Here is a 23,458-nt window from a genome sequence, read left to right on the forward strand (position 1 = left end):
ACAACGTTTTGCTCTCTGCTAGGTCAATTACTGGCTGAGTATCACTACAGCCTAAGAAACTGCACTAATTCTCATTTTAATGTCTTGCTGGTTATCTTGCTGTCAATTCTAATAATTTGTTAATGTCTATACCAGTGCCGCCACTCAAATGTTTTGTTCTCTGTACACAATATTGTTAGGTCTTCAGCTTTCCAGGCAGAGTATCATTCCACTTTCTAGACTTGAGTATATATCTCTCCAACTAGCTGCCAAATAACTGATTCATTTGGATTGTTGAATTGATCATTTTTGACAGAATGTGAAGAAATTTTAGTCAAGAATTCTTTTTGTGTTAGTGGCTGTTTTCAAAGATTGCTGAAGTAGTCATCGTTGATCTTGATAATCAAGTAGAAGTGGCGATTGAAGTCAGTTCTCTAGTCATATAATAATAAAAAATATAATAAGAAAAACTTGAAAACTTGAGTGGAAATAGTCCAGAATCAAATCCATTTTAGCAAGTATGGGTGAAAAAAATGTTGGAGTCATTCGTTACTCGCTACCTCTGCCATTTTCGCAGTACGAATGTCTTGGCTAATAATCGTCATTTTCATTTTATTTCTACAGGGTGTTGAAAAGAAAACGCCAGAGGGATTATCATCATCAGACGATGAAACATTCTGATTACTGACTATTCTCATAGTTTCATTCATTGCTACTTGGCCCTACAAGTAATTTCGTTCGTTTCATTTTTTACACCGGCATTATTTACTTGCCAATTCGTTTTGGATTAAATTACCGCAAATGTGATTAATATGTAGTAGATAATGTGGTGTGTGTGTGTGTGTACGCAGCCGTGATCAGGTTATGCCCAGTGGTAGAAAACAGGTTATTATATCAGGATGTTCTTTTAATGTAGGATCTACATTCTACTCACCATGTTTAAAGGCTGTAGCATCTGCATAATATTTACATTATTGAAGGACATAGAAAAGACATTGAATTGAGTCGAAACAAAATCCCCCTTTCTACGACCTGCCGAGATCTAATATCTACTATATCGGGCTCGGCTTTCGACATCTTTGGTCTGTACTGTGTTTACTGGGATGTTACGGTGAGCTCATATTAGTTCTGTTTGATCATCTTGACTAACGATATTCATTCGGCGACCTCCCCAGTGATAGCCTTGGGACTTGGAACAGTGTTATATGACATTATAGCGACAGGAAGTTACGACAATTCAAAATTAGCTACCTTACGACACCAAATTTCGTTAGTTCATCTCCACCTTCAAATTTCGTGTTAGACGAATATTCTGTATACGGAACAAATATATATATATGGCTACGTTGTTGCTATTTACAAAAATACCACCCTCAGTAACCAATTTCTCGTTGCTATGCATACAATTGAGGAAAGTTACATCGACATTAAGTAGCTAGTGGCATTAAGTAGCTAGTAAGTGGTGCAAGTAAATCCGCAACTACTGTTGTTCAACCCCCTTTTCCGCGTTCTTTCTTACCAAGCATCTTCATAAGGACAGACAGTCCGAACCAGCTAATGTAAGTGTGCATGTGTGTAGGAGTGTGTGTGTGTGTATGTGTGTGTATGTTTGTGTGTGTGTGTGTGTGTGTGTGTGTATATATGTGTGTGTGTGTGTATGTATGTATGTATGTATGTATGTATGTCAGTGTTCGGATGACTCGAGGCATGACTTGACTCGAGTCACTTTGCTAAAATGACTTGACTTGACTCGGCGTATCAGAAATGTGAATTGACGCGTGACTCGGTGCAAAATTAACGAGTAAACTTCCAGTCATCAAGTAATCGATGTTGATAGAAATCACTGTATCTTGCATATGTTCGGATTGTTCGCGAAACGCTGGTGTGACCCGTGCGAGCGACCAATCATTCAATGATCGTACGTTTTACTGAGCCTCCGTTGTTATCTGCCAAATGAATTGACATCAAACGAAATGATCGAAGCTTACAGCTTATGTTGTCGTAAACTAGTAGTAAAGTAATTTAATAGCAAAATATATATTTATGTAATCTGTTCTTACCTTAACCAAACCTCTTGATTTATTGAAATTGAATTTGGATGGAGTTTTTATAGTTCTCAACCATCGGCACAGGCTCGTATTGTATCATATCAATTTGTAAATGGGTAATTTATTGCATCTTAACAATTCATTTTTCTATTCTCTATTTTTGGTGGTAACTGTATAAACTGAGGCTATGCAATTACTTACGTAGTTTACCAGTTCTACGTAGGTCTACAGGTGAGCGATACAACGGCTTGTTACGTGTATATTTAACTCTATATTCGTTCATCGGTTCGGAATCAATGACCACTCAATATGTATTTCAGACAGCTAGCAAAATGCAATGACGTAATCATGCCTTTTACGTCGAAAAGGCAACATGACTCGAATTGTGACTTGACTCGTGACTTGACTTGACTTGACTCGACCTTAACCGAGTCACCTCCAAAAATCGAGTGATTTGACTTGACTCGAGTCACCTTCGAAAATCGATTGACTTGACTTGACTCGAGTCAAAATGTGCAATAACTCGAAGTGACTCGTGACTCGAAGTGACTCGTGACTCGAAGGTAGTCACTTGATCCCAACCATGATGGTATGTATGTGTGTGTGTGTGTGTGTGTGTGTGTGTGTGTGTGTGTGTGTGTGTGTGTGTATGAGGGGTCTTACGCCGCTTGACGAATGAAGTTGGTCTTCAATTCTATTCCGAAATAATCAAGTAAGTGGTTTTACCAGGATCTCGCCTCATCGAAACTTCAATATAATAACTTATAACTCGTCACGTTTACTCAAGTAAATCTAATTTGATAGTCAAGTACTGAATCTTAATTTTCCGACTTTATGATGGAAGCTATCGGATGCTACTCAACGCCGCACAATTCTGCCCGAATACAAGTACAAGTAGAGATATCAAAATAGTAAGTAAGTGGTTATGTTAGTAGACTATTTCCACTTTAACATAACGGGTTTTCAGTAAGTACATAGGTATGTGTGTAGGCTATATCCACTTCTAGTTAACGGATTTTTGGTTAAAAGTATTTACTTTGAAACATTTATACTTTCTGTAGAAAGAGTAGTTGGAGTTTATGCATCTCCTTGACGAATGCTATCATCGCACTTGAAAATGAGATTACTATCTTTTAAACATCGCTATATCAACGAAGTAGACTAAATTTACGGTTTCTGAACGCGCTTATTATTCTTGACGATCGCAAATACGCACGAAAGCAAAAGGCAGCCACGATCTCTCATGGGATACATAATATCTGTTAACAGTATTTCGCTTGTCGCGATTCTATATCTACTGGTTGTAATTGACTCAGATTTGGGCTGTTCTGCGGACCTAAACATTAGTTTTTCGTTAGATGTAGATCAGACTATGCATATTCGCGAAGATTGTGGTAGCGCATGGATAAATGCATCATTACTAATTAATTACTCGGATGCGACTTGACAACATTCATCCATACGCTTCCGACAAATAAGGACGTATTACCTTTCAAATTCTGCGTAAATTCGATCGAATCCACAATGCGTGATTTTATGTGTATTTTAGGACTATCTATGTTCGCGGATAATATAGGCTCTTAGATAACACATATGTATCTAGATGAGAATTGAGCGTTCTTTTTCCTTCACTTCATGATATTTATCGTGAGCACTACGGCCTAATAGGATTCTAGGTATAGGTAGGGGAGATGTGGTACCGATGGATCAGAAATTTGAAAAATGATCTCTGGCCCTCAAATCAGCAGCCGAGAATAGCAGCTCTTTTGCTGTCTCAACACTTCGATACAAGCTCTACCTATCGCGGTGATTTACATGGATATCCTCCTTTTCAAAAAATATTTATAAACGTTTAAAATTTGTTGTTGGAACCTATCATCGGTCCCCACCCGGTGGGTCCAATATCACACGACCATGGGACATACGCTCAAAACTCAAATTTTTCAGCTTGTTTTGTTGTGTAGGCTAATATAATCTAAGCTACAGCAAACCAAAAATGTTTCGTCGCCACCTTCAAGAATAAAATAGTTTATATCAACTCAAATGTTGAGATAAATCACGTTCTGATTTCCTCCGAAACTTACATAAATTAATGCCACATACATATTACCAGCAAATCGACATTTTGACTTTCAAATACCTCTTAAAAGCGATAAAATACCACAAGTAACTATGAATTACAGCCTCTATATACGTAGGCGTGTTTCTGTTGTTAAGTGATTAGTTGGTCGAACTATTTTGCTTGATTTGGCTATGGTACCATAGGTCCCACACCATATAAATTTTGTAATTGAATTGAAAATAGTCTGCTCGAGGAGGGTATTGATTCACAAAATATGTGCCAATATATACCCTGATACAAGCCTTATACTTCACATCAAAAATTATTTTAGGTTTGTTAGTCTGGAAGGTGATATAGAAAAATGTATATGTCTATCCAAATTTATTTTACACCCCCCAAAACGTAAATCATTTGCCACAGACCCCATAACTCACGCAGGTCGTAGTTCTTTTGCATGTGAGGAAAGATTTTGCCAGCATGCCGTTGTAGACAAAGTCGCGTACTGTATTCATGGGATTATCACAGAGAATTTTCCAAGTATTTTCGGTCCCAGTGTCTCATCGGTAGCACATCTCCCCTACATAATACCAGTAGTTTACACACGTGAATGTACCGTCAGATACTCTTACCCTGGGCTTCGATAGCGAAGTACTCGTATAATGTCCAATTTAGAAAACTCAAGTAAAGCTACGAAGTCTGAGAAGGTAGAAGTAGCTATTTCCGAGTAAGAAAAAAGTTAGCATTCTAGCTATATTTTTTGCTTAATACTGAAACTGTCATGGAGTTGAAATAGTCGGATATCATAAACACTTGAGAATTTGGAGCATGTAGGCGAAAACCTACTTGAGTATTCCGAATAATTTTACTGGCTCAGAAATCACCACTTCTTGTACTTTACTAGAAATTTACTGCCGACAAAATGTTGACATGTACTTTTTTCATGTATCTTGATGAACTGTCCTAGTTACATCTATGTATTTGAGGGCTACTATTTAATTTAGGCTACCGTATCCTATTTACCAGTCGTATACGTGCGTTAAGTGCATTTTTATGCATTCTAAAGTAATAATGGACAGTGTTCGTAAGTTTTCATTTTGTGTGTGTGTGAATATGTATCTTCCAGCGTTGCATTACGGTAAGTTTCTCGTTACAGAGGCCATTATCACTTTGATATGAGAGGAAGTCTGGTGATTCAGGGTCAGCAATAATTGCAGAAGTTAGCTTTGTAATGTTGATGTTTTTTGCTGGTCCCCTCTCCACGTTTGCCTTGCCAGTATTCCTCTGTAATTAGTCCACTCTGATGAAATGCACCCAGATAATTAGCTATGCAACGTTTGTGGGGTCGGTGGATTCGTCCAATGTTAGGCTATAATGTAGTCTACGCGACAACGTGCAATAAAAGATCGACTGACATTGCTGCTACTCTTCAGGTCACGGTCGCATCAGACTACTGTACCTTCGACATTTGTCATGTGATTATGTCCTTTTCTGCTTAGTTACGGAAACAGCGACGATTCGCACAATATGTTAAAGTTGTATTGAAATTTCACCGTCTCTAGCAGATTTCTCGGGTTGGGCCATATTCCAACGAGTCTGTAAGTTCGTCGGCAATTTTAACAATGCCTCGAAATATGGATTACTGGGCTTGACACCTAGCTAACCACTTTTTTCAAGATCAGACGTCATACGTAATCCAGAAGAAACTTTCGTTGTATCAATATAAGCTTCTACGCTCCGTTACGACAATTGTTCGTCGACAACGACAAATCGGTTTTCCATATATATCTGAGAAAGCAAATGAATTGTTCCACGCAGTGTTACAAACACTGTTTTCGCCGTTTAATTTCCCGTTTCTTTATCTTGTTTCTGTTCAAACCATTCGCGGTGAGTGGAACACTCTTTAAAAGTCTACTACGCAGCGTTATTCTCTCACATCAGAGTCTGAACAAATGCCATTTCAAAAAAACTCGTGCATATATCAAGAAACCAGAACACATCAAAGAATGAGCATTCAAACGACACAGAGACGGTATGATAAGAGAGCCAAGTAGCTAAATTAATATGAAACAATACCGTGCCAGTAGTAAATATGTTCGTGATGAAAGATGTCGCGGAGCGCAAGATAAACGTCTGCGGGCCGCGGGTTGAGAACCCATGCGTTAGGGTTATCATCTTTTAAAATCCGAAAAAGAGGACATTTCTCGAAAATTATAAAAGCTCTAGTACCGGCTAAGGAAACAGGTGAAAAAAAATTCAAAACTTATTAGTTGACTAAAAATAAAAGGTCGTCACTTTGTATCGACTCCTGAAAACCGGCTTTTTAAAGATACTTTTGTGGGGTTGACTAAAAAAGGTTGTCATTTTGATCGACCTTAGCATTTATCACTTTTGTTCAATCTTGCTCACCAATTTTGGCAAGAAGTCGACTTTTTGACGATATTTTAATACTTTTTCTGAAAAAAATAGGACATGCTCCCCAAAAAAGGACATTTAAGCGTCCTCCGGGTACACTTTAAATTTGTAAAAAAAGAGGAAAAATTCTCCTAAAAGAGGACACATGGTAACCGTATTTAACGTATCAAATGGCTAAGACACTGGTAAGCCAGTGGTTCCAAACAGTTTTTGATGTCGGAGCCGTATTTTAAGTTTCAGACTACGTTTGGAGCCGAATGAATACACTTATTAGGTATAACAAATATTATGAAGCATAAAAGCACGTAACGAATAGCAACCGTAACGGGAAAAAATACACAAATCAATTTAATGTCCAACTTTTCATTGGGTTTGAGCTTCAAGAAATGTGTCAAAACGAGGCGTAATTGCAGAGGAAGCACTACGCAGTAGCTGCTTGAGGTGGTCGTCGGTCAATCGATTGCGATATTGACTTTTGATTCCGACCATTTTGCTAAAAAGAGCTTCACATATATAAGTTGATCACAACTGAGAATTATTTTTCTGGGGATTGGTTTTCAAGTAGAGATACTTTCCCTCTGGAACTTGACTCCAAAATTCAAGTAGGCTAAGTCTTCACTTTTAAATAATTGCTTGAGCTCGATATCTGACTGCATGTCTAGATAATCAAGTTGAAAATTAATAGGGACAATGGCCACACTAACTGCAATATGATTTGAGAACAAATTCATGATGGTCAATAAAGCATTCATTCCGTCAATGCGGCTGTTGAACTCATCAATAAAGTTGCCGATAAGCCTGTTGTATGCATCAAATGATCCATAGGTTTGATGTTCAGATACCGTTATGAAATGTGTTGTAACACCACTTGCACTTAAGTATGGTGGTCAACTGCTTTAACTTTGAGTGCCGATTCGAACGCATTTAAGTGTGAGTTTACTTTTTCGAGTGAGTTGAGTAACCAAATCGTTGCTGAGTTGAGACTCGCCATTCGACAGCAGAGGAATTGGTCTCCTCCCTAAATTATAAACTCCTGACTCCAAGCCAAGCAAAGGTAACTTTTTCATAAAAATTTTATTTTTGTTAAGAATTGATTTTTCAATGTTTTTGTGGGATTTTCAAACGTTATTAGAAGCAGCAAGAAGGCTAGCTCGGAGCCGCGGTTGGGAATCACTGGGTAAGACGGGTACGTTTAGGAAACGACTTGAGGCTTTCCAGCGAGGGAATAGATTTCCAGCAAGTTCCGTTTCTAGCTAACCACAATATCGATTCTTTAGTCGCTCAGAAGTGTTATTCGGTATCGTGCGCAACTCATAGTTCAAAATAGCATGAAAGTGATAATCGTGATATTTTTGTCTTTTCTGGTTTCTTCGCCAGTCCCCCATGTTAGAGAGCACAGAGTTGTGCTGACGAAAAGGTTCAAAAAACGAGGTTGCTAAACTGTGTGGCCTATTTTATCTCGATATTGAATCCATGCGGCCCGCGGCCCCGTTTTACATTGGCGACCCCTGATTTACACTGTCTCTTGCCCTATTTCACAAACACCAGTACTGGTATATGAAATACCAATATTGTGGTAGCTTACTCGATTCAAATGACTTGGTCGAGTCATGCGTGATGACTCGAGTACAAGTCGAGTCAATACACAGATTGGGTCGAGTCGAGTCGAGTAATTTTCGTATTTTAGAAAAGGACTCGAGTGAAGTCGAGTCACCAAAAAAACGGTTCACCTGATTGACCAATCGAATCAAACCAAGCAACATGCTGCTTAGGCACGAAACATCAATTTTTTTCGAGCCATTTTCTGCGAAGAGTACTCGTCTACTTTTTCGGAAGATCTAATCTACATTATATGATTTAATGAAGTTAAGTATAATGCCATGTTGACCAAGTATTTAATGTATTTTTATATTTATTCTTCAATTGAATTGATAAAATGAGAGACAGCGGAGCAATGTAGGGTTGTGGAAATTCCACACTAAGATCGTCATGCATGAAGCTTTAAAGAGTGTCGTGTGGTAGAAGCAAGTTTCAACCTCATGTAACGCACATTTATCGCATCCTCCTCGCCACCTCATCCGCGTCAGCGGTGTCTTACAAAAGCCTAGAGGTGAGCCGTGCTATAAGTCGGCAGTTACGGAAAATAAGATGAAGATCGGCCTGGTGTAAATGACCATAGTAGTCGACAAACACCATGAATACCCCAAATGAAACAAACGCATTCATCGCAACATAATAATGAGGCATCTTACAGCATGGACCAGCATTGCATGCTTTTGTTTGAAAGGTCTCTTCAACGCAGCCTCCTGGTCTTTTGCATACTCTAGTTCTGACTTGTAAACCCTTTCCGCACGGTGCACTGATGCAGTCGCCCCATGTAGTCCATGGTTCCAGAGTACCGATACATGGCGTTAGAGCACAGCCCTGAAAGTGACAAGCAAAAATGACGGATGGTTGTCTAGCTCTAGGATGTTTAGTTTGTGTTATTCAGGGTTTTTTCAACTGTATTAGTCATTTACAATGGGCTAAGTGTCACGTTCTATCGCGGCAAAGTAATGAGAACTTGTTCGATACATGCAACACATCGAGAAGTGTTCCCCCTGATGGTGATCGTTTGGTCATAGGCAACTCTTCTTTTGCTAACCTGTCAATTGTGCAAGTGTGGATGTACATTGGATATAGGTATTACCCAGTTGTATATTACAGTGAGTGCACTTACACCACTAAATGTTCTTTCCTTATATTCCATGGATTATGTAATGGTATTTTTCGCTACTCATCAAATGATTGGTTACAGTATTCCTCATCATTATTTTTAGATATGCACGTGTATTGTACAAGTGTAAACATGCTTATAGAACAGGGGTTCACGGTGGTGAGATAGCGCAGTGGTATAATCCACGGCTGCAACACCAATGGGTTGCGGGTTAGAGTCAGACCGAGGGCGACTTCAGAATTCCTATGCCTAATTTTTGCAGTTTTACCTATGCTCCTCCTCGCCCCGTCATCCGCTTATACGGTCGATAGTAGTAGTATGAGCTGGTTTTGTTACGCACCTTGAGGCTATATGTTTTATTGCCACTGCCATTTTCATACCCTAATGCTACATGGTCTAAAACAGGGGTGGGCAAACTACGGCCCGCGGGCCGCATGCGACCCGCAAGACCGTTCTGTGCGGCCCGCGAGAGTCTAAAGAAACTTTTTAAAATTATTGATTAAATGCGTATTAAAAATCGAAATAATGCAGGGATTTGATCAAACTTTTTCTTAGTATATTTCACCATGGTAATTCAGTGGTTCTCAAACTGGAGGCACCCCCTTAGGGGCGTGAAAGCATCAGAAGGGGGGCGTGAAGCTAAGCTCAACTGAAAAAATTTTTGCGCTCCGCGCGATTTACATACAATTAATAGTTTTTGCTCTGTATTTAGCATGAATTTCACATTTTCAGATATGTCTCAATTGTCTCATCCCCAGTCGTAACCTTCCATCTCATCAAACTATCCATTAGGTTGGTTAGCATCCTGGCTGCGTTTTGTGATATGACGATGAGGGATGCGCGAAATGTTTCACCATCATAAGAGGGGGGGGCGTGTCTTAAAAAGTTTGAGAACCACTGTTCCAAGGTTAATACTTCCTATATTATTATTTATGTTTAATTTTGCTGCGCGACAGCCCGATCTCAAGGCCCACACAGTTTAAAAGGTTTCAACTGCTAAACATCACAGAAATCCTAAACGAGATTGACATAACTCGGATCGCGAGTGAGATTTCAGATTGGCTACTCCTGTTTTAATTATTTCAGGGATGCGCTTATAAAAACGATTCGCTCGAGTCTTAGAGGTAGATTCGTTCTGTGTATGCGTATAATTGGAGTATTATTATTTTATCTACACCTGCGTGTTTGGAGCAACCATGGTTATGGTGCTGTCAGCATTGTGTGTTCTGGAATTTAGGCAAAAGTGGAATAAGTAAATATATGAACAGATCGTTGCTGACAGATATAAATTTCAATCCTGTTCTAAGTATCGGGACAACCGACTTTCATCTCTATAGTTTTGACAAATTGGTTATTGAGGTCGGCCAGCCTATGAAATCTCGCGACTATGTTTCTGACGCGTGTACGATATCACCAAAGCAATGGTTGTTTTGTTTTAAATAAGCACATATACTTTCTCCATGTCCTCACTATATATTCAAATACCAATATTGCGTTTTGGTTTATAATCCCAATTTTATATAGTGCGGCCCGCGAATGGATTCAGATGTTGAATGCGGCCCGCGAGCTCAAAAGTTTGCCCACCCCTGGTCTAAAAGCATATGCTGGATTCGGACTAACTTTGGTTGAGTATAATTTCACGGCGAGCACCACTATACTAACGCGAAGACTTGGCGTAGCTAGCTGTACTGAGAATATCAATGCCGACCGATTGACACTTACAACTTCCACGAATGCGACTAGATAATATTAACTCGTACGCTTTCGAGAAATAAGTACGATGGTAACATTCAGAGTCTGCGTAAATTTCGCGCGATCAACTATGTATGATTTTTTATTTCAGAATGTGTATGTTCGCGAAGAGTGTGGTAGCGCATGCATAAATACATCATCACTAATTAATTACTCCAATGCGACTTGATAATATTAATTCCTACGCTTGGATTTCCGAGCACTCTGAATTTGGGAATATAAATGTTAATAGAAGCGTAGGCTACACACAACTATGCATGCTTTGCATATTACATCGAAATTACTTGATTGCAATGTATAATTGGACGAAGTAATGTCGCAGCGTGTATATTAAACTTATAACTTTCGACAATGGTTATGCGACAGGTCAACAATAAATTCTGCGAATGTGACTTGATAGTATTACTGCATACGCTTTCATGAAATAAGGACGTTGGTAACATTCAGTTTCTGCGTAAGTTTCGCGCGACCAACTATGTATGTTCGCGAAGACTGTGGGATCGCATCGATAAATGCATCATTACTAATTAATTACTCGAATGCGACTTGATAATATTAATCCCTACGCTTCCGAGAAATAAACACGTTTCAACGTTCAAATTCTGCGTAAATTCGATCGAATCCACTATGCGTGATTTTATGTGTACTAGATAGGAGGGCCTACACTGCAGTGACGTGCGGTCCAATGAGGCAGGTGAATAAGTGAAAATCGTGAAAACCCTTGATGAGTCGATGATTTATTGATGTTTTACATCGATGTTCATAGATAACTATATTTGAACATTTTTATCACGCAACATCATCAATCTGCATAATTATTATTCCAAATTACAGCGCCAAACTTAAGGTGAGGCACAGGTGAGGCACGGGCGGGTCGTGCCTCACCTGCGACAACGCAATTCATCATAAATAGCTCGGAATTCATAATAACTAGTATCAATCAAAGGCTATCGTCATACTGATTCCTAAAATCCAAATATAAACAGTGTCAGAGCACCAGAACCCCCTCAAAATCGCCAATGAATGTGTAGTTCGGCTTTGTTACAGACAATGCCATCGCAGAGAAACAATGGTCAGGTGAGGCACAAACGAATCAGCCTCATGCCCTATTCGTTAACAATTGGACAATCGAAGCGAAGTGAAACGCGCTATCGATTCCGGAATCCAACAGTCTCGTAGCTAGGAATTATATAGTAGCGACGGCCAATACGCAATGCGGAGCCAATACATTCCTTTATTTATATAGCTGTTATATATTTTCCATGCATAGCTACGTTAAATTGTGGTATGTGATTGCTCCTTGCACAAGCTAAATTGTCGTTGTTTGTGTCCTCTATTCTGTGTTCGAGTGCAATACCTATAACCCCTAATTGTGGTATGTGATAGCTATACTTCCATAGCCTGCGTTGTCGTTGTTGGGTCAATGGTGCTACTCCTAGTTATTTTACACTAGATCTAGTGTATTTTGACTTAACCTACTACATTTTCCTTCGAAATTCGGCAAATCTAGTGTTTTTTTTATTGAAAATATTGTAATTGAGGATGCTATTTTCATGTGCTTCGATTAATTTATACCGGTATTTGAAGAGATAGTAATTACTATCCGTCTAAAACTTGCCCATTTAGCACAATAGCGACCAGTCCTACATGTCTTGTAAAATAAGAATTTCAACGGCTATTAGTGTGCACAGAGGATGCTCTCTAAGGCCGCTGCTATTGTTACGTGCGTACGTGTTTGTGTGTGTGCTTATATGTTGAGGGGGGGGGGGGGGGGCGTGCCTCACCAGCTATGAACCTCACCGCACGTCACTGCTACACTGTAAACGAAAATGGTGTGTTTTCGCAATTTACTCCCTAGCGTAGGGAGTATTTCAAGTCATCATACCTTTCGGGTACTAAATTTGTCATTTAAACCCATGCTAATGAGTGTGAGTCAGCCTAATACACCTATACCTCGCCAAACCATCAAAAATACACGACAAGCCTTGACATTTAGGGTGAATTATCAGTGATTACACCTTTTTCCAGGTAAATATGAAGTTTGGGATTAAATTTGCGCTGACCGCTTTCCCAAAACTTGACTTTTGGGGTGTTAAATCTGCGTCAGTCAGAATCCCGGATAAACGGGCAGCGGTGCGACAAGTGTGCACTGTCTTTAGGGTGAATTATTATCAAACGCAACGCGTGGTTTTGGCCACTTTACTGTTGTTTCTGTCTTCAATGCTTCTTGGGTAGGGCTATTTACATTGTTACAATGTAGCAATAATTAGTCTTTATGGATCAGATTTGATCAAGTAAATTCGGCTACGCCTATAGCTTCAGTGACAAATAAGCATTCGTTGTATTAGTTCGTGTGCTACATCGACATTACATGAATAATAGCCATGACCGCGGAATCATATTGTAATTCATAATTACCGTATGCTGAGATGAGCTACTCGTGTTTCGGCTGAAATTTCACCCTGACTACTATACCGTGACCGATATATCTCAAGTGTGTGGCAAAAATACGGCAAATTGTGAAGTTGCCTCGAAAATGGTTTGTAATTTCTTTCATGCCACGTCAAATGCACAATTGTACAATGTAGGTAGCCTACATGTACGACAGGTAGGCCTACGGTACAAAATATCTCGGGCCTATTCCGCAAGGCATAAGTGTATAACCACAGTCAGGCAGGTTTAGGATATTTAGAACTGGGAATACTGGAATAAGGTAAATTTCAGCAATAAGTTACGGATACATTACGCAGTAGGTTACCCCATGGGCGTAACAAGAATTCAAATTAGAAAGGGCACAAGTTTACGTCACGGAACAATCATTTAATCGGGCGAAAGTAGGCCTAAATAGAGGCAACGTTTCCCAAACAAAAAATCTCACGGGTCCGCGGCATTTGTCTGCACCTTCCTGGTTACTTTCCTATCTATAATGTTATGTTACTCAATATTTGGTAGATTTTTGGATTGCACATTAAGTCAGCCTAACCGGCGTCCGGCAATAGCCATACAGCTTTCGGATCGTATCGATGGTTCGATCTATCTAGATCAGTGGTTCTTAACCTTTTTTCCTCCAGCGCCCCCTTTCAAAAATTATTGTGCTCTAGCGCCCCCCACCCCATCCCCATATTGTGAGGACTGTAATAACGACTATGGGTAAGAGGGAGGACCGTAACAGCACTTCGCCAGCCCCACTAAAAACAATTGTCTTGCGCACACATAGCGTGATAAACCAAACTTCTGTGGCTTCGCCCCAAGAACCCCGTCGCGTGATTTCGATGGTCAGCAAATTTTGTGCGTCCTGGTCGCCAAAAGTTTCTAGAATGCATGAAGGAATAGGTGGTAATTGCGTGTATATGTCGCTATGAACTGTTTATACTCTCAGCCCACGTAATCAGATTTACCAGTAGCGCTGAGTGAGCTGTTGTCTTTGAAAATGAAGGCCACGTAATTAATAACTAAACATATTCGGGCGTGCCCGTTGCTACAATTACTTCGTTACATGTTGTTATTTTGTTACCTCTTGTCCGCTATATAGTCAAAAGATATTGAAACGCATAAACGAAATAAACTACTAAAGTAGGTACATGATTCAAAATTGGTATTTCTTCACTGCCAAATAATTTTTCTCTGATGGATGTTATTTGTCCTGTGGGGCGCAGGTTGCGACGACACGATAATTCGGCACGAGCGATTTAAGCACCTATGTACAATTAAACTTATATACATCCAAGTTTACGGTCAACATAAGGGCAATCCTCTTCGGCTAAGGTTTTCTCGCTGACGATCTTTAGGCACACTTCTCGGAGTCGCGTATTGGCCGGAACTTCATATGTATTCGTGCATCGTGGCGTGGTAATAACCGACGCCGAAATGCCTATTTCTATTTTCTATATTCAAGCGTACTTCTTCATGGGGAAGTCGTCAATACATGATTTGTAATTTTTGTTCATTCACCTAAATAATTAAGGGCACCTTTCGGGCACTTTTACACTTCTGGTGCCAGAGGCAGTCCATCTAGTTGGAACAAAATTGGGTATCGTGATCTGAATCATGTGGTCTCTACTGCAAACGGTGTCTCGATATTACCCGATCGTCGACATTACTCGGTTAGAGTTGACTGGCTTATATTCCAATGCATCTTTTTTTCGAAGTAGTAACCAGTGCTGAACTTTCAAAATTCCTATAGTTGAAAAATCGCTTTCTATCAACTTTGCTGCAGTAACTGGCTTTTTTAGTATTAGATTGACCACCCCGATTTCATCCGCAGAATCCAAGCGTGGTTTCAGCACATTAAAACGCATCGAGACTTCTCTTAGCATCGGGATGTGTAAAGATATAGGCTCGATGAGTTATAGTAGATGTGCTCAGGATTCTCAGCGCTGTCATTATGGGTATTCCAGATTTCAATGAATTCGTCATTGAACATCTTGCAACTATGAAATCACGCCGGCCGCAATACGCCTACTGATACAAACGTTAAAATATGCAGGTATGAACTACTGTACTTCATATTTTCTTCCGAATAATTTGAAGAGTGTCAGCTCGAAAAGCTTCGGGTTTTAATATATTTCTGTCATGAATATATTATTAAAATTTGAACTGCGTAAGCCTAGTTAACCATGCCTAATATCTATACTCCATACAAACTGTGTGTGACGACCACGAAGTCACATTTTCACGTCGGAATACACTATTGTGACGTCATTTGGATTATTAACATCGCTTGCACCCCTTGCCCCACCACCCGATATTGTCACGAGCCGCCACTGAGTTATTCATTTCGTGCACAAAGCTTCAAAACATATTTTATGTACAAGGGGCTCTCACTCTTAAAAGTGATATGCAGTGACTCCTTCTTCGATTTCCACATGCTGTGCGCTGCAGGATATAATACCTAGTTCGAAACATTTTGTTGAAAATAACCCTCACGTGACGGCAGTGTTTTAACGGGAAATTGGCGATCTTAAAGTACGCGCAATTCATTTTACATGAATTATAATAACCCACTACATTTATGAAAACATATGTAGCAAACATTGTCGCGTAGAGCGACCAAAAATTTCGGGATTTGACATGTTTGTGGACTGTTAATTTGCTTTGAATACTCATTAGGGATATGTCCTACTACTACATCATCTACTGCGAAGCCATTTCTCTTCAGCGCCCCCCATTCGCCCCCCCCCCATATCGCCCCCTGAGCGTACCCGCCCCCTTCAAAATCGCCAGCGCCCTTTGGCGAGCGCTGGAGGCAAGGTTAAGAACCACTGATATATATGAATCTAGTACGGCAAAACTTCTTCAGCCTATGATGATATAATCTGCAGCTTCACCGCTATTAAATCCATATTTCCGATACATCAAATATGGCATACAAATATGTCGGAGATCCTTAACTTCATTATCCCGGAATATTGTTATTGAATCATTTAGTCAATTGTTACATCATATTGGAACATACAAACCGTCGTCACCAGAACAGCTACTGCACTGTAGTTTCGGTACACCTATGTTTCGTTATATGCCGAATTTCCGAGCTTACGAGACCAGACTGGCTATCGAGGGACCGTATTAGTTGCCATGAATCGGTAAAGAAAGCCTTTTTCGAGATTGGAAATATCTGGATGGTGAGTTATACTTCAAAACGGTACTATGCTGTAAAGAACATTCGCTCCGTTGGTTTTTCGGTACAGATCCGATTCCTTGTACTCAGTGTTGCAGTTGTACTGTACGGAATTAGGCTATCTGTACCAAGTAGAAATTTTTAACGTAGGTTACCGGTAGTGACCATACATTGAATTCACATACATTGCTTTTACACCAGTGCCGATCCAATATCCAAGACACAGTAGCTTAATGGATCCAATGGATATCGAGTAAGGGTAATTTAATCAGCACCGAATCGCCACCGGCTAGTAAATCGCTATCTGAGATTATACACGCTTGGGCGTTGCACAGAATCGAGGACTTTACGGTAAACTTCAATCTAGTGATTCTCCATCTGTTTTCAATCACGATCCTCTTATTAGTCTAAAGCAGGGGTCACCAACCTTTTTGCAACCAAGGGCTACTTCTTGGTACTGATTGATGCGACGGGCAACCATTTACCCGCACGGTTTACCCGTACCAGACTGGATTTCCCCTTTACTATCTCTAACTATTCATGGTGCAGGGCTCCAGTCATTGAAGAAAAGAAAAAGGGTAGGTTGGTGAGCTCATACATGACCCTGGAACGCCAGATTTCTCATATCATCAAGAGCCTCCAATGGCCTCTGTAACGAAAAAGTTACCGTAATTTTATACTTGTTTGAGTGCGTATCGGAACGTTCTATGATGGGAGAATTGGAATGTGCATATACCGATTTGGCAATGAATGCAATGCACGCTAATGCAATGCACGCTCCATGAAGGGATTTACTTGCACAGCTGGAAGTAACATATTATCACTGAAAAAACAGCAGCTGCAAAATTACGAACGCTGTCCAATATTTCTTTGAAATGCATAAAAATGGACTAAATTTTCGTATACCAGGGGCGGGCAACTTCTGCAGTCGGCAGGCCGGATTTGGGAAAATGAAGTACTTGGCTGACCGGATTCCTTAATTGATACATTAAACGAGTATTTATCCACCTAAAGGACAAATGATTAATCGTAATTAATATAAACTTTAAGTTTGAAGCATAGATGCCAAAACAGCATTCGATGAATTTATTATAGAGGTCGACCGATATTGATTTTAACAGGCCGATACCGATACCGATATTTCGACGCTCACAAGGCCGATAACCGATATCATAGGCCGATATTGATATGGAAGGAGCAGAGAACTATTTCGCCAAAAATATTATATATTAGGCAAGGTGGCACTTGTTCATGCCACAGAAAGGTGAACAACAAACGAGAAAACTGAAATCGAAAAGACTTATTGCTTAATTGTGAACATTCGTTGAAATTTGGGATAATCCGAAAATCAAAACATGATGCAGAATTGCAGATCAGTTCAGAAAAGGTAGATTGTAGTTAGATATAAAATATCGGTCGCGATATCGGCCTAGATTGGCCGATACCGATATTCGAGAAAGTTCCAAATATCGGCGCCGATAATCGGCCAAGCCGATAATCGGTCGACCTCTAAATTAACGCAAGGTACTTCAATAGCGGTTGTAGTGAATGTGACATCTGTGCTCGCTCAACGTTGTGAACAGATTTTTTGAACTCTGGCTGCATGTAGCACACATAGCAGACAAAGAACTGAAGAATATAGTTATAGACTTGCTACTGGTGAAAAATAAGACCCCCGGAATGGAACAGCACGCTATAAAATTAATCAGCAGTGAACTGGTTACCGTAAACGCAAAGTTGCGCCTCCGTAAAATGGATATGTGAGGTAAACCGACAGATAAATAGGAAGGGTTTGAAATATTTCCAAATGTACCAAGGTAGCATCAATTTACATGTGTAAATGCCGAATATATTGCATGGGTCAGATAAACTTCATGGTGTTGACGAACTTATGCGTATGGTAGATATAAGCCACCATAACATACACTGTCGCACTCTACTATAACTCGAGCAGTAAGAAATTTGTCATTTCATCAGTAACGAGTCCGGCTATGCTATCAACTAGCGATTCCACGATCTCCCGTGAATACATAATTCATCTACATATGAACTTTTATTTTAACGAATCAAGTGATTTCAATCACACCATTTCTCATACGAATGAATAACAATCTATATGAGGAAGATCGCGTGACGCTGTCCAATCGATTCTCGCTAATTGAAGGCACTGATAATACGAATTGCTGAATTGCAAATGAGCGAAGAAATATTAGAGATATATACGATCGGCATTCCATACAGACGTTTATTAAACGAAATTATTAATGCAAAGAATTTGTTTTCTAAGTGAGTCTATTCCCATCCAGAAGCCTCTAAATTCCCCACAATTGAGGTATTCCCCACCGGTTGGAAACACCTGCATAAGAATATATCTTTAAATATAATTTTAGATCACTACAATCATTTTGCGACAGCTGATAGAATGTCTACTTTCCCCGCCGATCTGTGGGTCACACTCATTAGCTTCATTAGTCAACATGAAGGTGTCCGCTGTCCATTATATCATAAATAACCAGATTTCATGAAGTTACGATGCGTGCTGTAGGCCGGCATATTGTAACGACGCTCCAAGACAAGCTACATATTTTTGAATTACAATCATGGTTCTGTCAAATAGATATTGCGTGATGATCATCCTCCCGAAGCGCAGAAAATTATTTCCAAGTTAAACAAATTGATAGAAATATTCATGTAACTTCTACATTCTCAGAGTCTACGATTTTAAAACTCCATTGGTTATTTACGTAGTTGAAGTTACGGTAAGCGAAATACAAATGTAACGCGACAGCGGTCGAATGTCATTCATTTTTATGCTATTTAAATTAGAATATTTATCAATTATATTATTTTTATTCACATTAGCGTCGCGAAACTTTGTTGTCTTCCAATAGATGTCTACCGGGATGGGTGAGTCATGAATCACAGTTTGAGATATGAGCATAGAGAGTGAGCTATTTTCTGTGGTATGCAATCAATTTGACAAATCGAAAGTAGGATTAATGTCATCGTTGTGGCAAAACTGTCAAAGTATGGAAAAAGTATGGAAGTATGGAAAACACGTTCCATATCATACTTGAGAAATTTCCATACCATACCATACTTGCACTTTTCCGTATTTCATACCAAAAATTCGTTTCATACCATACCAAACTTCCATACCATACCATACTACACTATGCCCTGGTAAAAACCCTTCTTTTCAAAATCCTAATTGCTACTTGCGTAATAGTCAAATATTATAGATTTCTTCCATAATGGTGAAACACCTTTAATTTTTCTCGGACGAATCTAATCCGTCGAGCCTGATACTAAATTTGTATATAGTTGCCAGACCAAAGTTGCTATCCCGCAGGCATCCATGTAATGTCATAATTCGCTCCACACAGCATCGGACGCCTAGAAATCTTGGATTGGACGATACGTTGATTAGTCAGAGTGAAAAGCGAATCAGGTTTATGATAAGTCTACGATGCGGAGTTGAACATATCTACGTAATCATATAGTTGGTCAATACTGTAAGGGGGGAATCAAAAGTTTCTCGTGAATTGCCCTGAGGAATTTATGAATCTTACAGTATTTATGAATACTATATTCTACTGGCAATTTACCTTAATTCACTACATTTTGTTCCGCTTGCACTTGGGAACGCTCGACTATACTTCCATGAATATCTTTGTATGCTTCATCTAGATACGTGACCGCTCGATATGCGGTAATTTTACCTGTCGTGTTAATTTTCTTGTACTCGGTGCTAAATCTCGTAATCATCGTACCCGCAAGAAACAATTATATAACCTTCGAACCAAGTATATATGGAATATTTGGCACAAATTCCATAAAGGATATAAAATGTCAGCCATTATAAAGCTGAAAAAGTCACCCCTTCTGCCGCCAGAAGTAGCATCTGTATACCCGGGGGATTTTTCATTAGTGTGTGTCGTCATTCTGCTATGTTACAGCCGAATTTGTGTCTGGTATAACGTAACCATGCTTTGTTATCTGCTGTTCGCGACTCAGTCTACTTGTCCTTATTACGTCAAAACGACAAAAATCTTTCTATATTTTGAATTTGATTAACCGCATTTATTGACGGTCTCTCCTGATCACGGTCAGTCCAAAAGCTTCGAATGGAACAAACTTGACAATATGAACGTAATAGTTGCTGCAGTATTGAAGTTCTGTACTTCTAAAAGTATATTTACCATAATGTAGAGCAGTGCTTTTCAACGTTTTCAACTCCATTCGCACTTGTTTTGTAAAATAAATTTCATTCGCAAAAACTAATCGAAAATTCTTATACAAAAAGAAGATGAAGACACTAAACAACATTCTGTTCAGATGTGCAACAAATTGGCTACTATGTAGCTTAAGCTATCAAGTGTCGGTAAATGTAACTTTTGTCGCTCATTTTGATTTCAACTATTTCACTAAATCCTTTCTCGGTCAAACAAGTTGTTGGAATTTGTACGAGAACGTCTACTAGTGCTCGGATGGCCTGGTCGTAAAATCTGTTCTGCACTCCTATCTAAAACACATCGTATTTTTCGCGAGTGAAAAATACTTGCTGGCAGAAATCGTTTTTGAGCGCTGACACAACGGTCCCGGAGGCTCCAGTTTGTTAACAGAGTGAAAATCCCCCATATATATGTTGAGGATTTTGCCTTATGTCTTGGAACATGAGGTCTAAAACGATCAAGGAGAGTAGGCACATTAGAGCTCGCTACCTTATGATACGTGTTGCTCCGATTTCTGTCTCGCGAGTATATGAGAAGAGCAAATAAACTCACGATACTGCGTGTTCTGCTCATTAGCTCAATCTAACTTGAGAATTCATAATAGTTTATTAACGATAAAGCATCTTTTTAGACTACCACCAAAATCTGAGTTTTTGTGGCATCTCGCGACCCGAGCCTCCCGTATGAAAAGCAATTCATTTTTAACATTACAGTTGTATGTTACGATTTGACGGACATGTATGACATACGGAAAGCGCACACCACAATTCTACCCAACACAGCTCAGCAAAATGTGTCTGACGCACGCGATTTAAAATCAGAGTGAATTAAATTCCTCTGCGTGTCACAGCTGTACGACTGTCTACTCAGATTGCAAGAGCGGGACTACTCCGTACCGACAACGGAACATATCCATAGCGAAAGGCTTGGCCATCCAGCATCGGTCATTTTGGTCAGGGTTTTGTTGCTTCTGATATTTTTGGCACCGCATTCATCAGTGGTTCATTGGCCAAACCTTTACGTTAGAGATGGTGTGAACGTCTTAAAGGTTCAGGTTCGTGTGAACGCGAACCTTTTTGAAAGGTTCTGTGTGAACGCGAACGTGAACCTCATGACGTCACGTGACGTCACTTCTGCTAATTCCAATCCCAGATTTCAGTGAAGTGATATATGACTGTACACGATACTTAGCGACGACTCGGGCTACATGATGACACAATGCTGGCGTACATATTGACGTTTTAAACGTCGCCAAATGTATCAATTGGGGCAATCAAATGATATAATACTCACATAACATCAATATCTTCCGTCGATTTGCCAACAATTTCGACGAGGACTTGCAAGGAATACAAGCGGTCTAGGCCAGACGGACAATGTTTTGGGCGTCTGAGTATTGCTACGTTGATATTGAGCAGAGTGTAAAACTTTAGACAACTAACCTACGGATAGATGGGCAACACGTGATTCACGGTCGAGAGACCGGATGCTCGTCAGATTTGTTGTCGCTTCATAGCATGAAGCGGCAGGTTGTTGGCCTGATTGACTGTTAAAAATGCAAGTATGTTTGGTGCAGATAGGATATAGGGCAATCAGAACAGGTTATTTAGTGATACAGTACATAGCCACTGGCGCGGCTATCAATGCATTAATATGAGGAGGATATTTCATGAGCAAGAGAAGTCATGATATTCACTCTATTATTAATTGGTTTTAATATTGACTTCGGCTGAGGTTTTCTTGAACTATTTTGGTTTGTATATAATCATAGATAGGTTTTGGTATGTATTGATGAATAAAGAGAAGACGTTTTCATGATTCAGGCATAATTAAGATGGAGGAATTTGATTTCGAATTACTGACTGAGGATATCATCCATGAGTTACTGTATGTAGATATGGATGACAAATCTATTGACAGCAGCAATGCTCCGAAGTGTTCGAAAGGAAGCAGAACTTGTGGCGGTGTTACACCGGGACATATGTCGGATGCAAGCAAGCCACATTGTGATATAACACCAGGGCAAATTATGGAGGCTGTCGATGAGAAAGTTGTTTTAACACCATTCGGGCAGGATAAAGTAAAGCAGTTCATATCGGATTATGTTACCGCCACAAATTCTGGATCGATTATCACTCTGTACCCAACAGAGTGCCTCCATGCAGATAAATACTTTGACAGGTTAACGTCAGACCATCGGCCAGCACGACTATTGCTTGAGGTTATGCGTAAAATTGCAGAAATTGGTGATGCGAGAAAAGAAGAAAAATTGGTTGGAGGAGAAATTGGACAATTTGAAAATGAGACTCTTGAGTATATAGCTGGCTACACCCTGAAATAGGCTCATGCAAGATTCCCACTAAGTATTGTCGAACAGTTGTGCAGTAAGATGCCACAAGGGTCCCTTATCCGCCTAATGGAACGAAAAGCGAACTCTCTACTTTATCCTTCTGAGGATTACGTGTACTTCGTACAGTATGTATATTTAAAGTTTTCTAGGGAAGCGAGCAGAACTGCAAATAAAATAGATTTCCGGGCAGTGACGGATGAAGTTCTTCATGGGGAATATTTCAGGTCAACCGTTCAGACAGTTTCTGACATGTGTGTTGATGCTGCTGATGAATCAAATGTTGAGGA

General features: G+C 39.7%; 1 protein-coding gene across 5 annotated transcripts in view; it reads right to left on the reverse strand.

Moving 5' to 3' along the window:
• The window catches only part of LOC145442780 (uncharacterized), a 290,597-nt gene that overhangs the window by 255,531 nt on the left and 11,608 nt on the right, over positions 1-23,458 (reverse strand). For all 5 annotated transcript variants that reach the window (XM_080320766.1, XM_080320768.1, XM_080320767.1 and 2 more), the window contains exon 4: positions 8,754-8,925. In XM_080320766.1, the coding sequence (XP_080176892.1) occupies positions 8,754-8,925 (172 nt within the window). The remainder of the gene's footprint in view (positions 1-8,753; positions 8,926-23,458) is intronic.

The sequence above is a fragment of the Botryllus schlosseri genome, chromosome 7, assembly GCF_051294905.1.
Source record: "Botryllus schlosseri isolate E-star chromosome 7, Bs_hap1, whole genome shotgun sequence".
Classification (NCBI taxonomy): domain Eukaryota; kingdom Metazoa; phylum Chordata; class Ascidiacea; order Stolidobranchia; family Styelidae; genus Botryllus; species Botryllus schlosseri.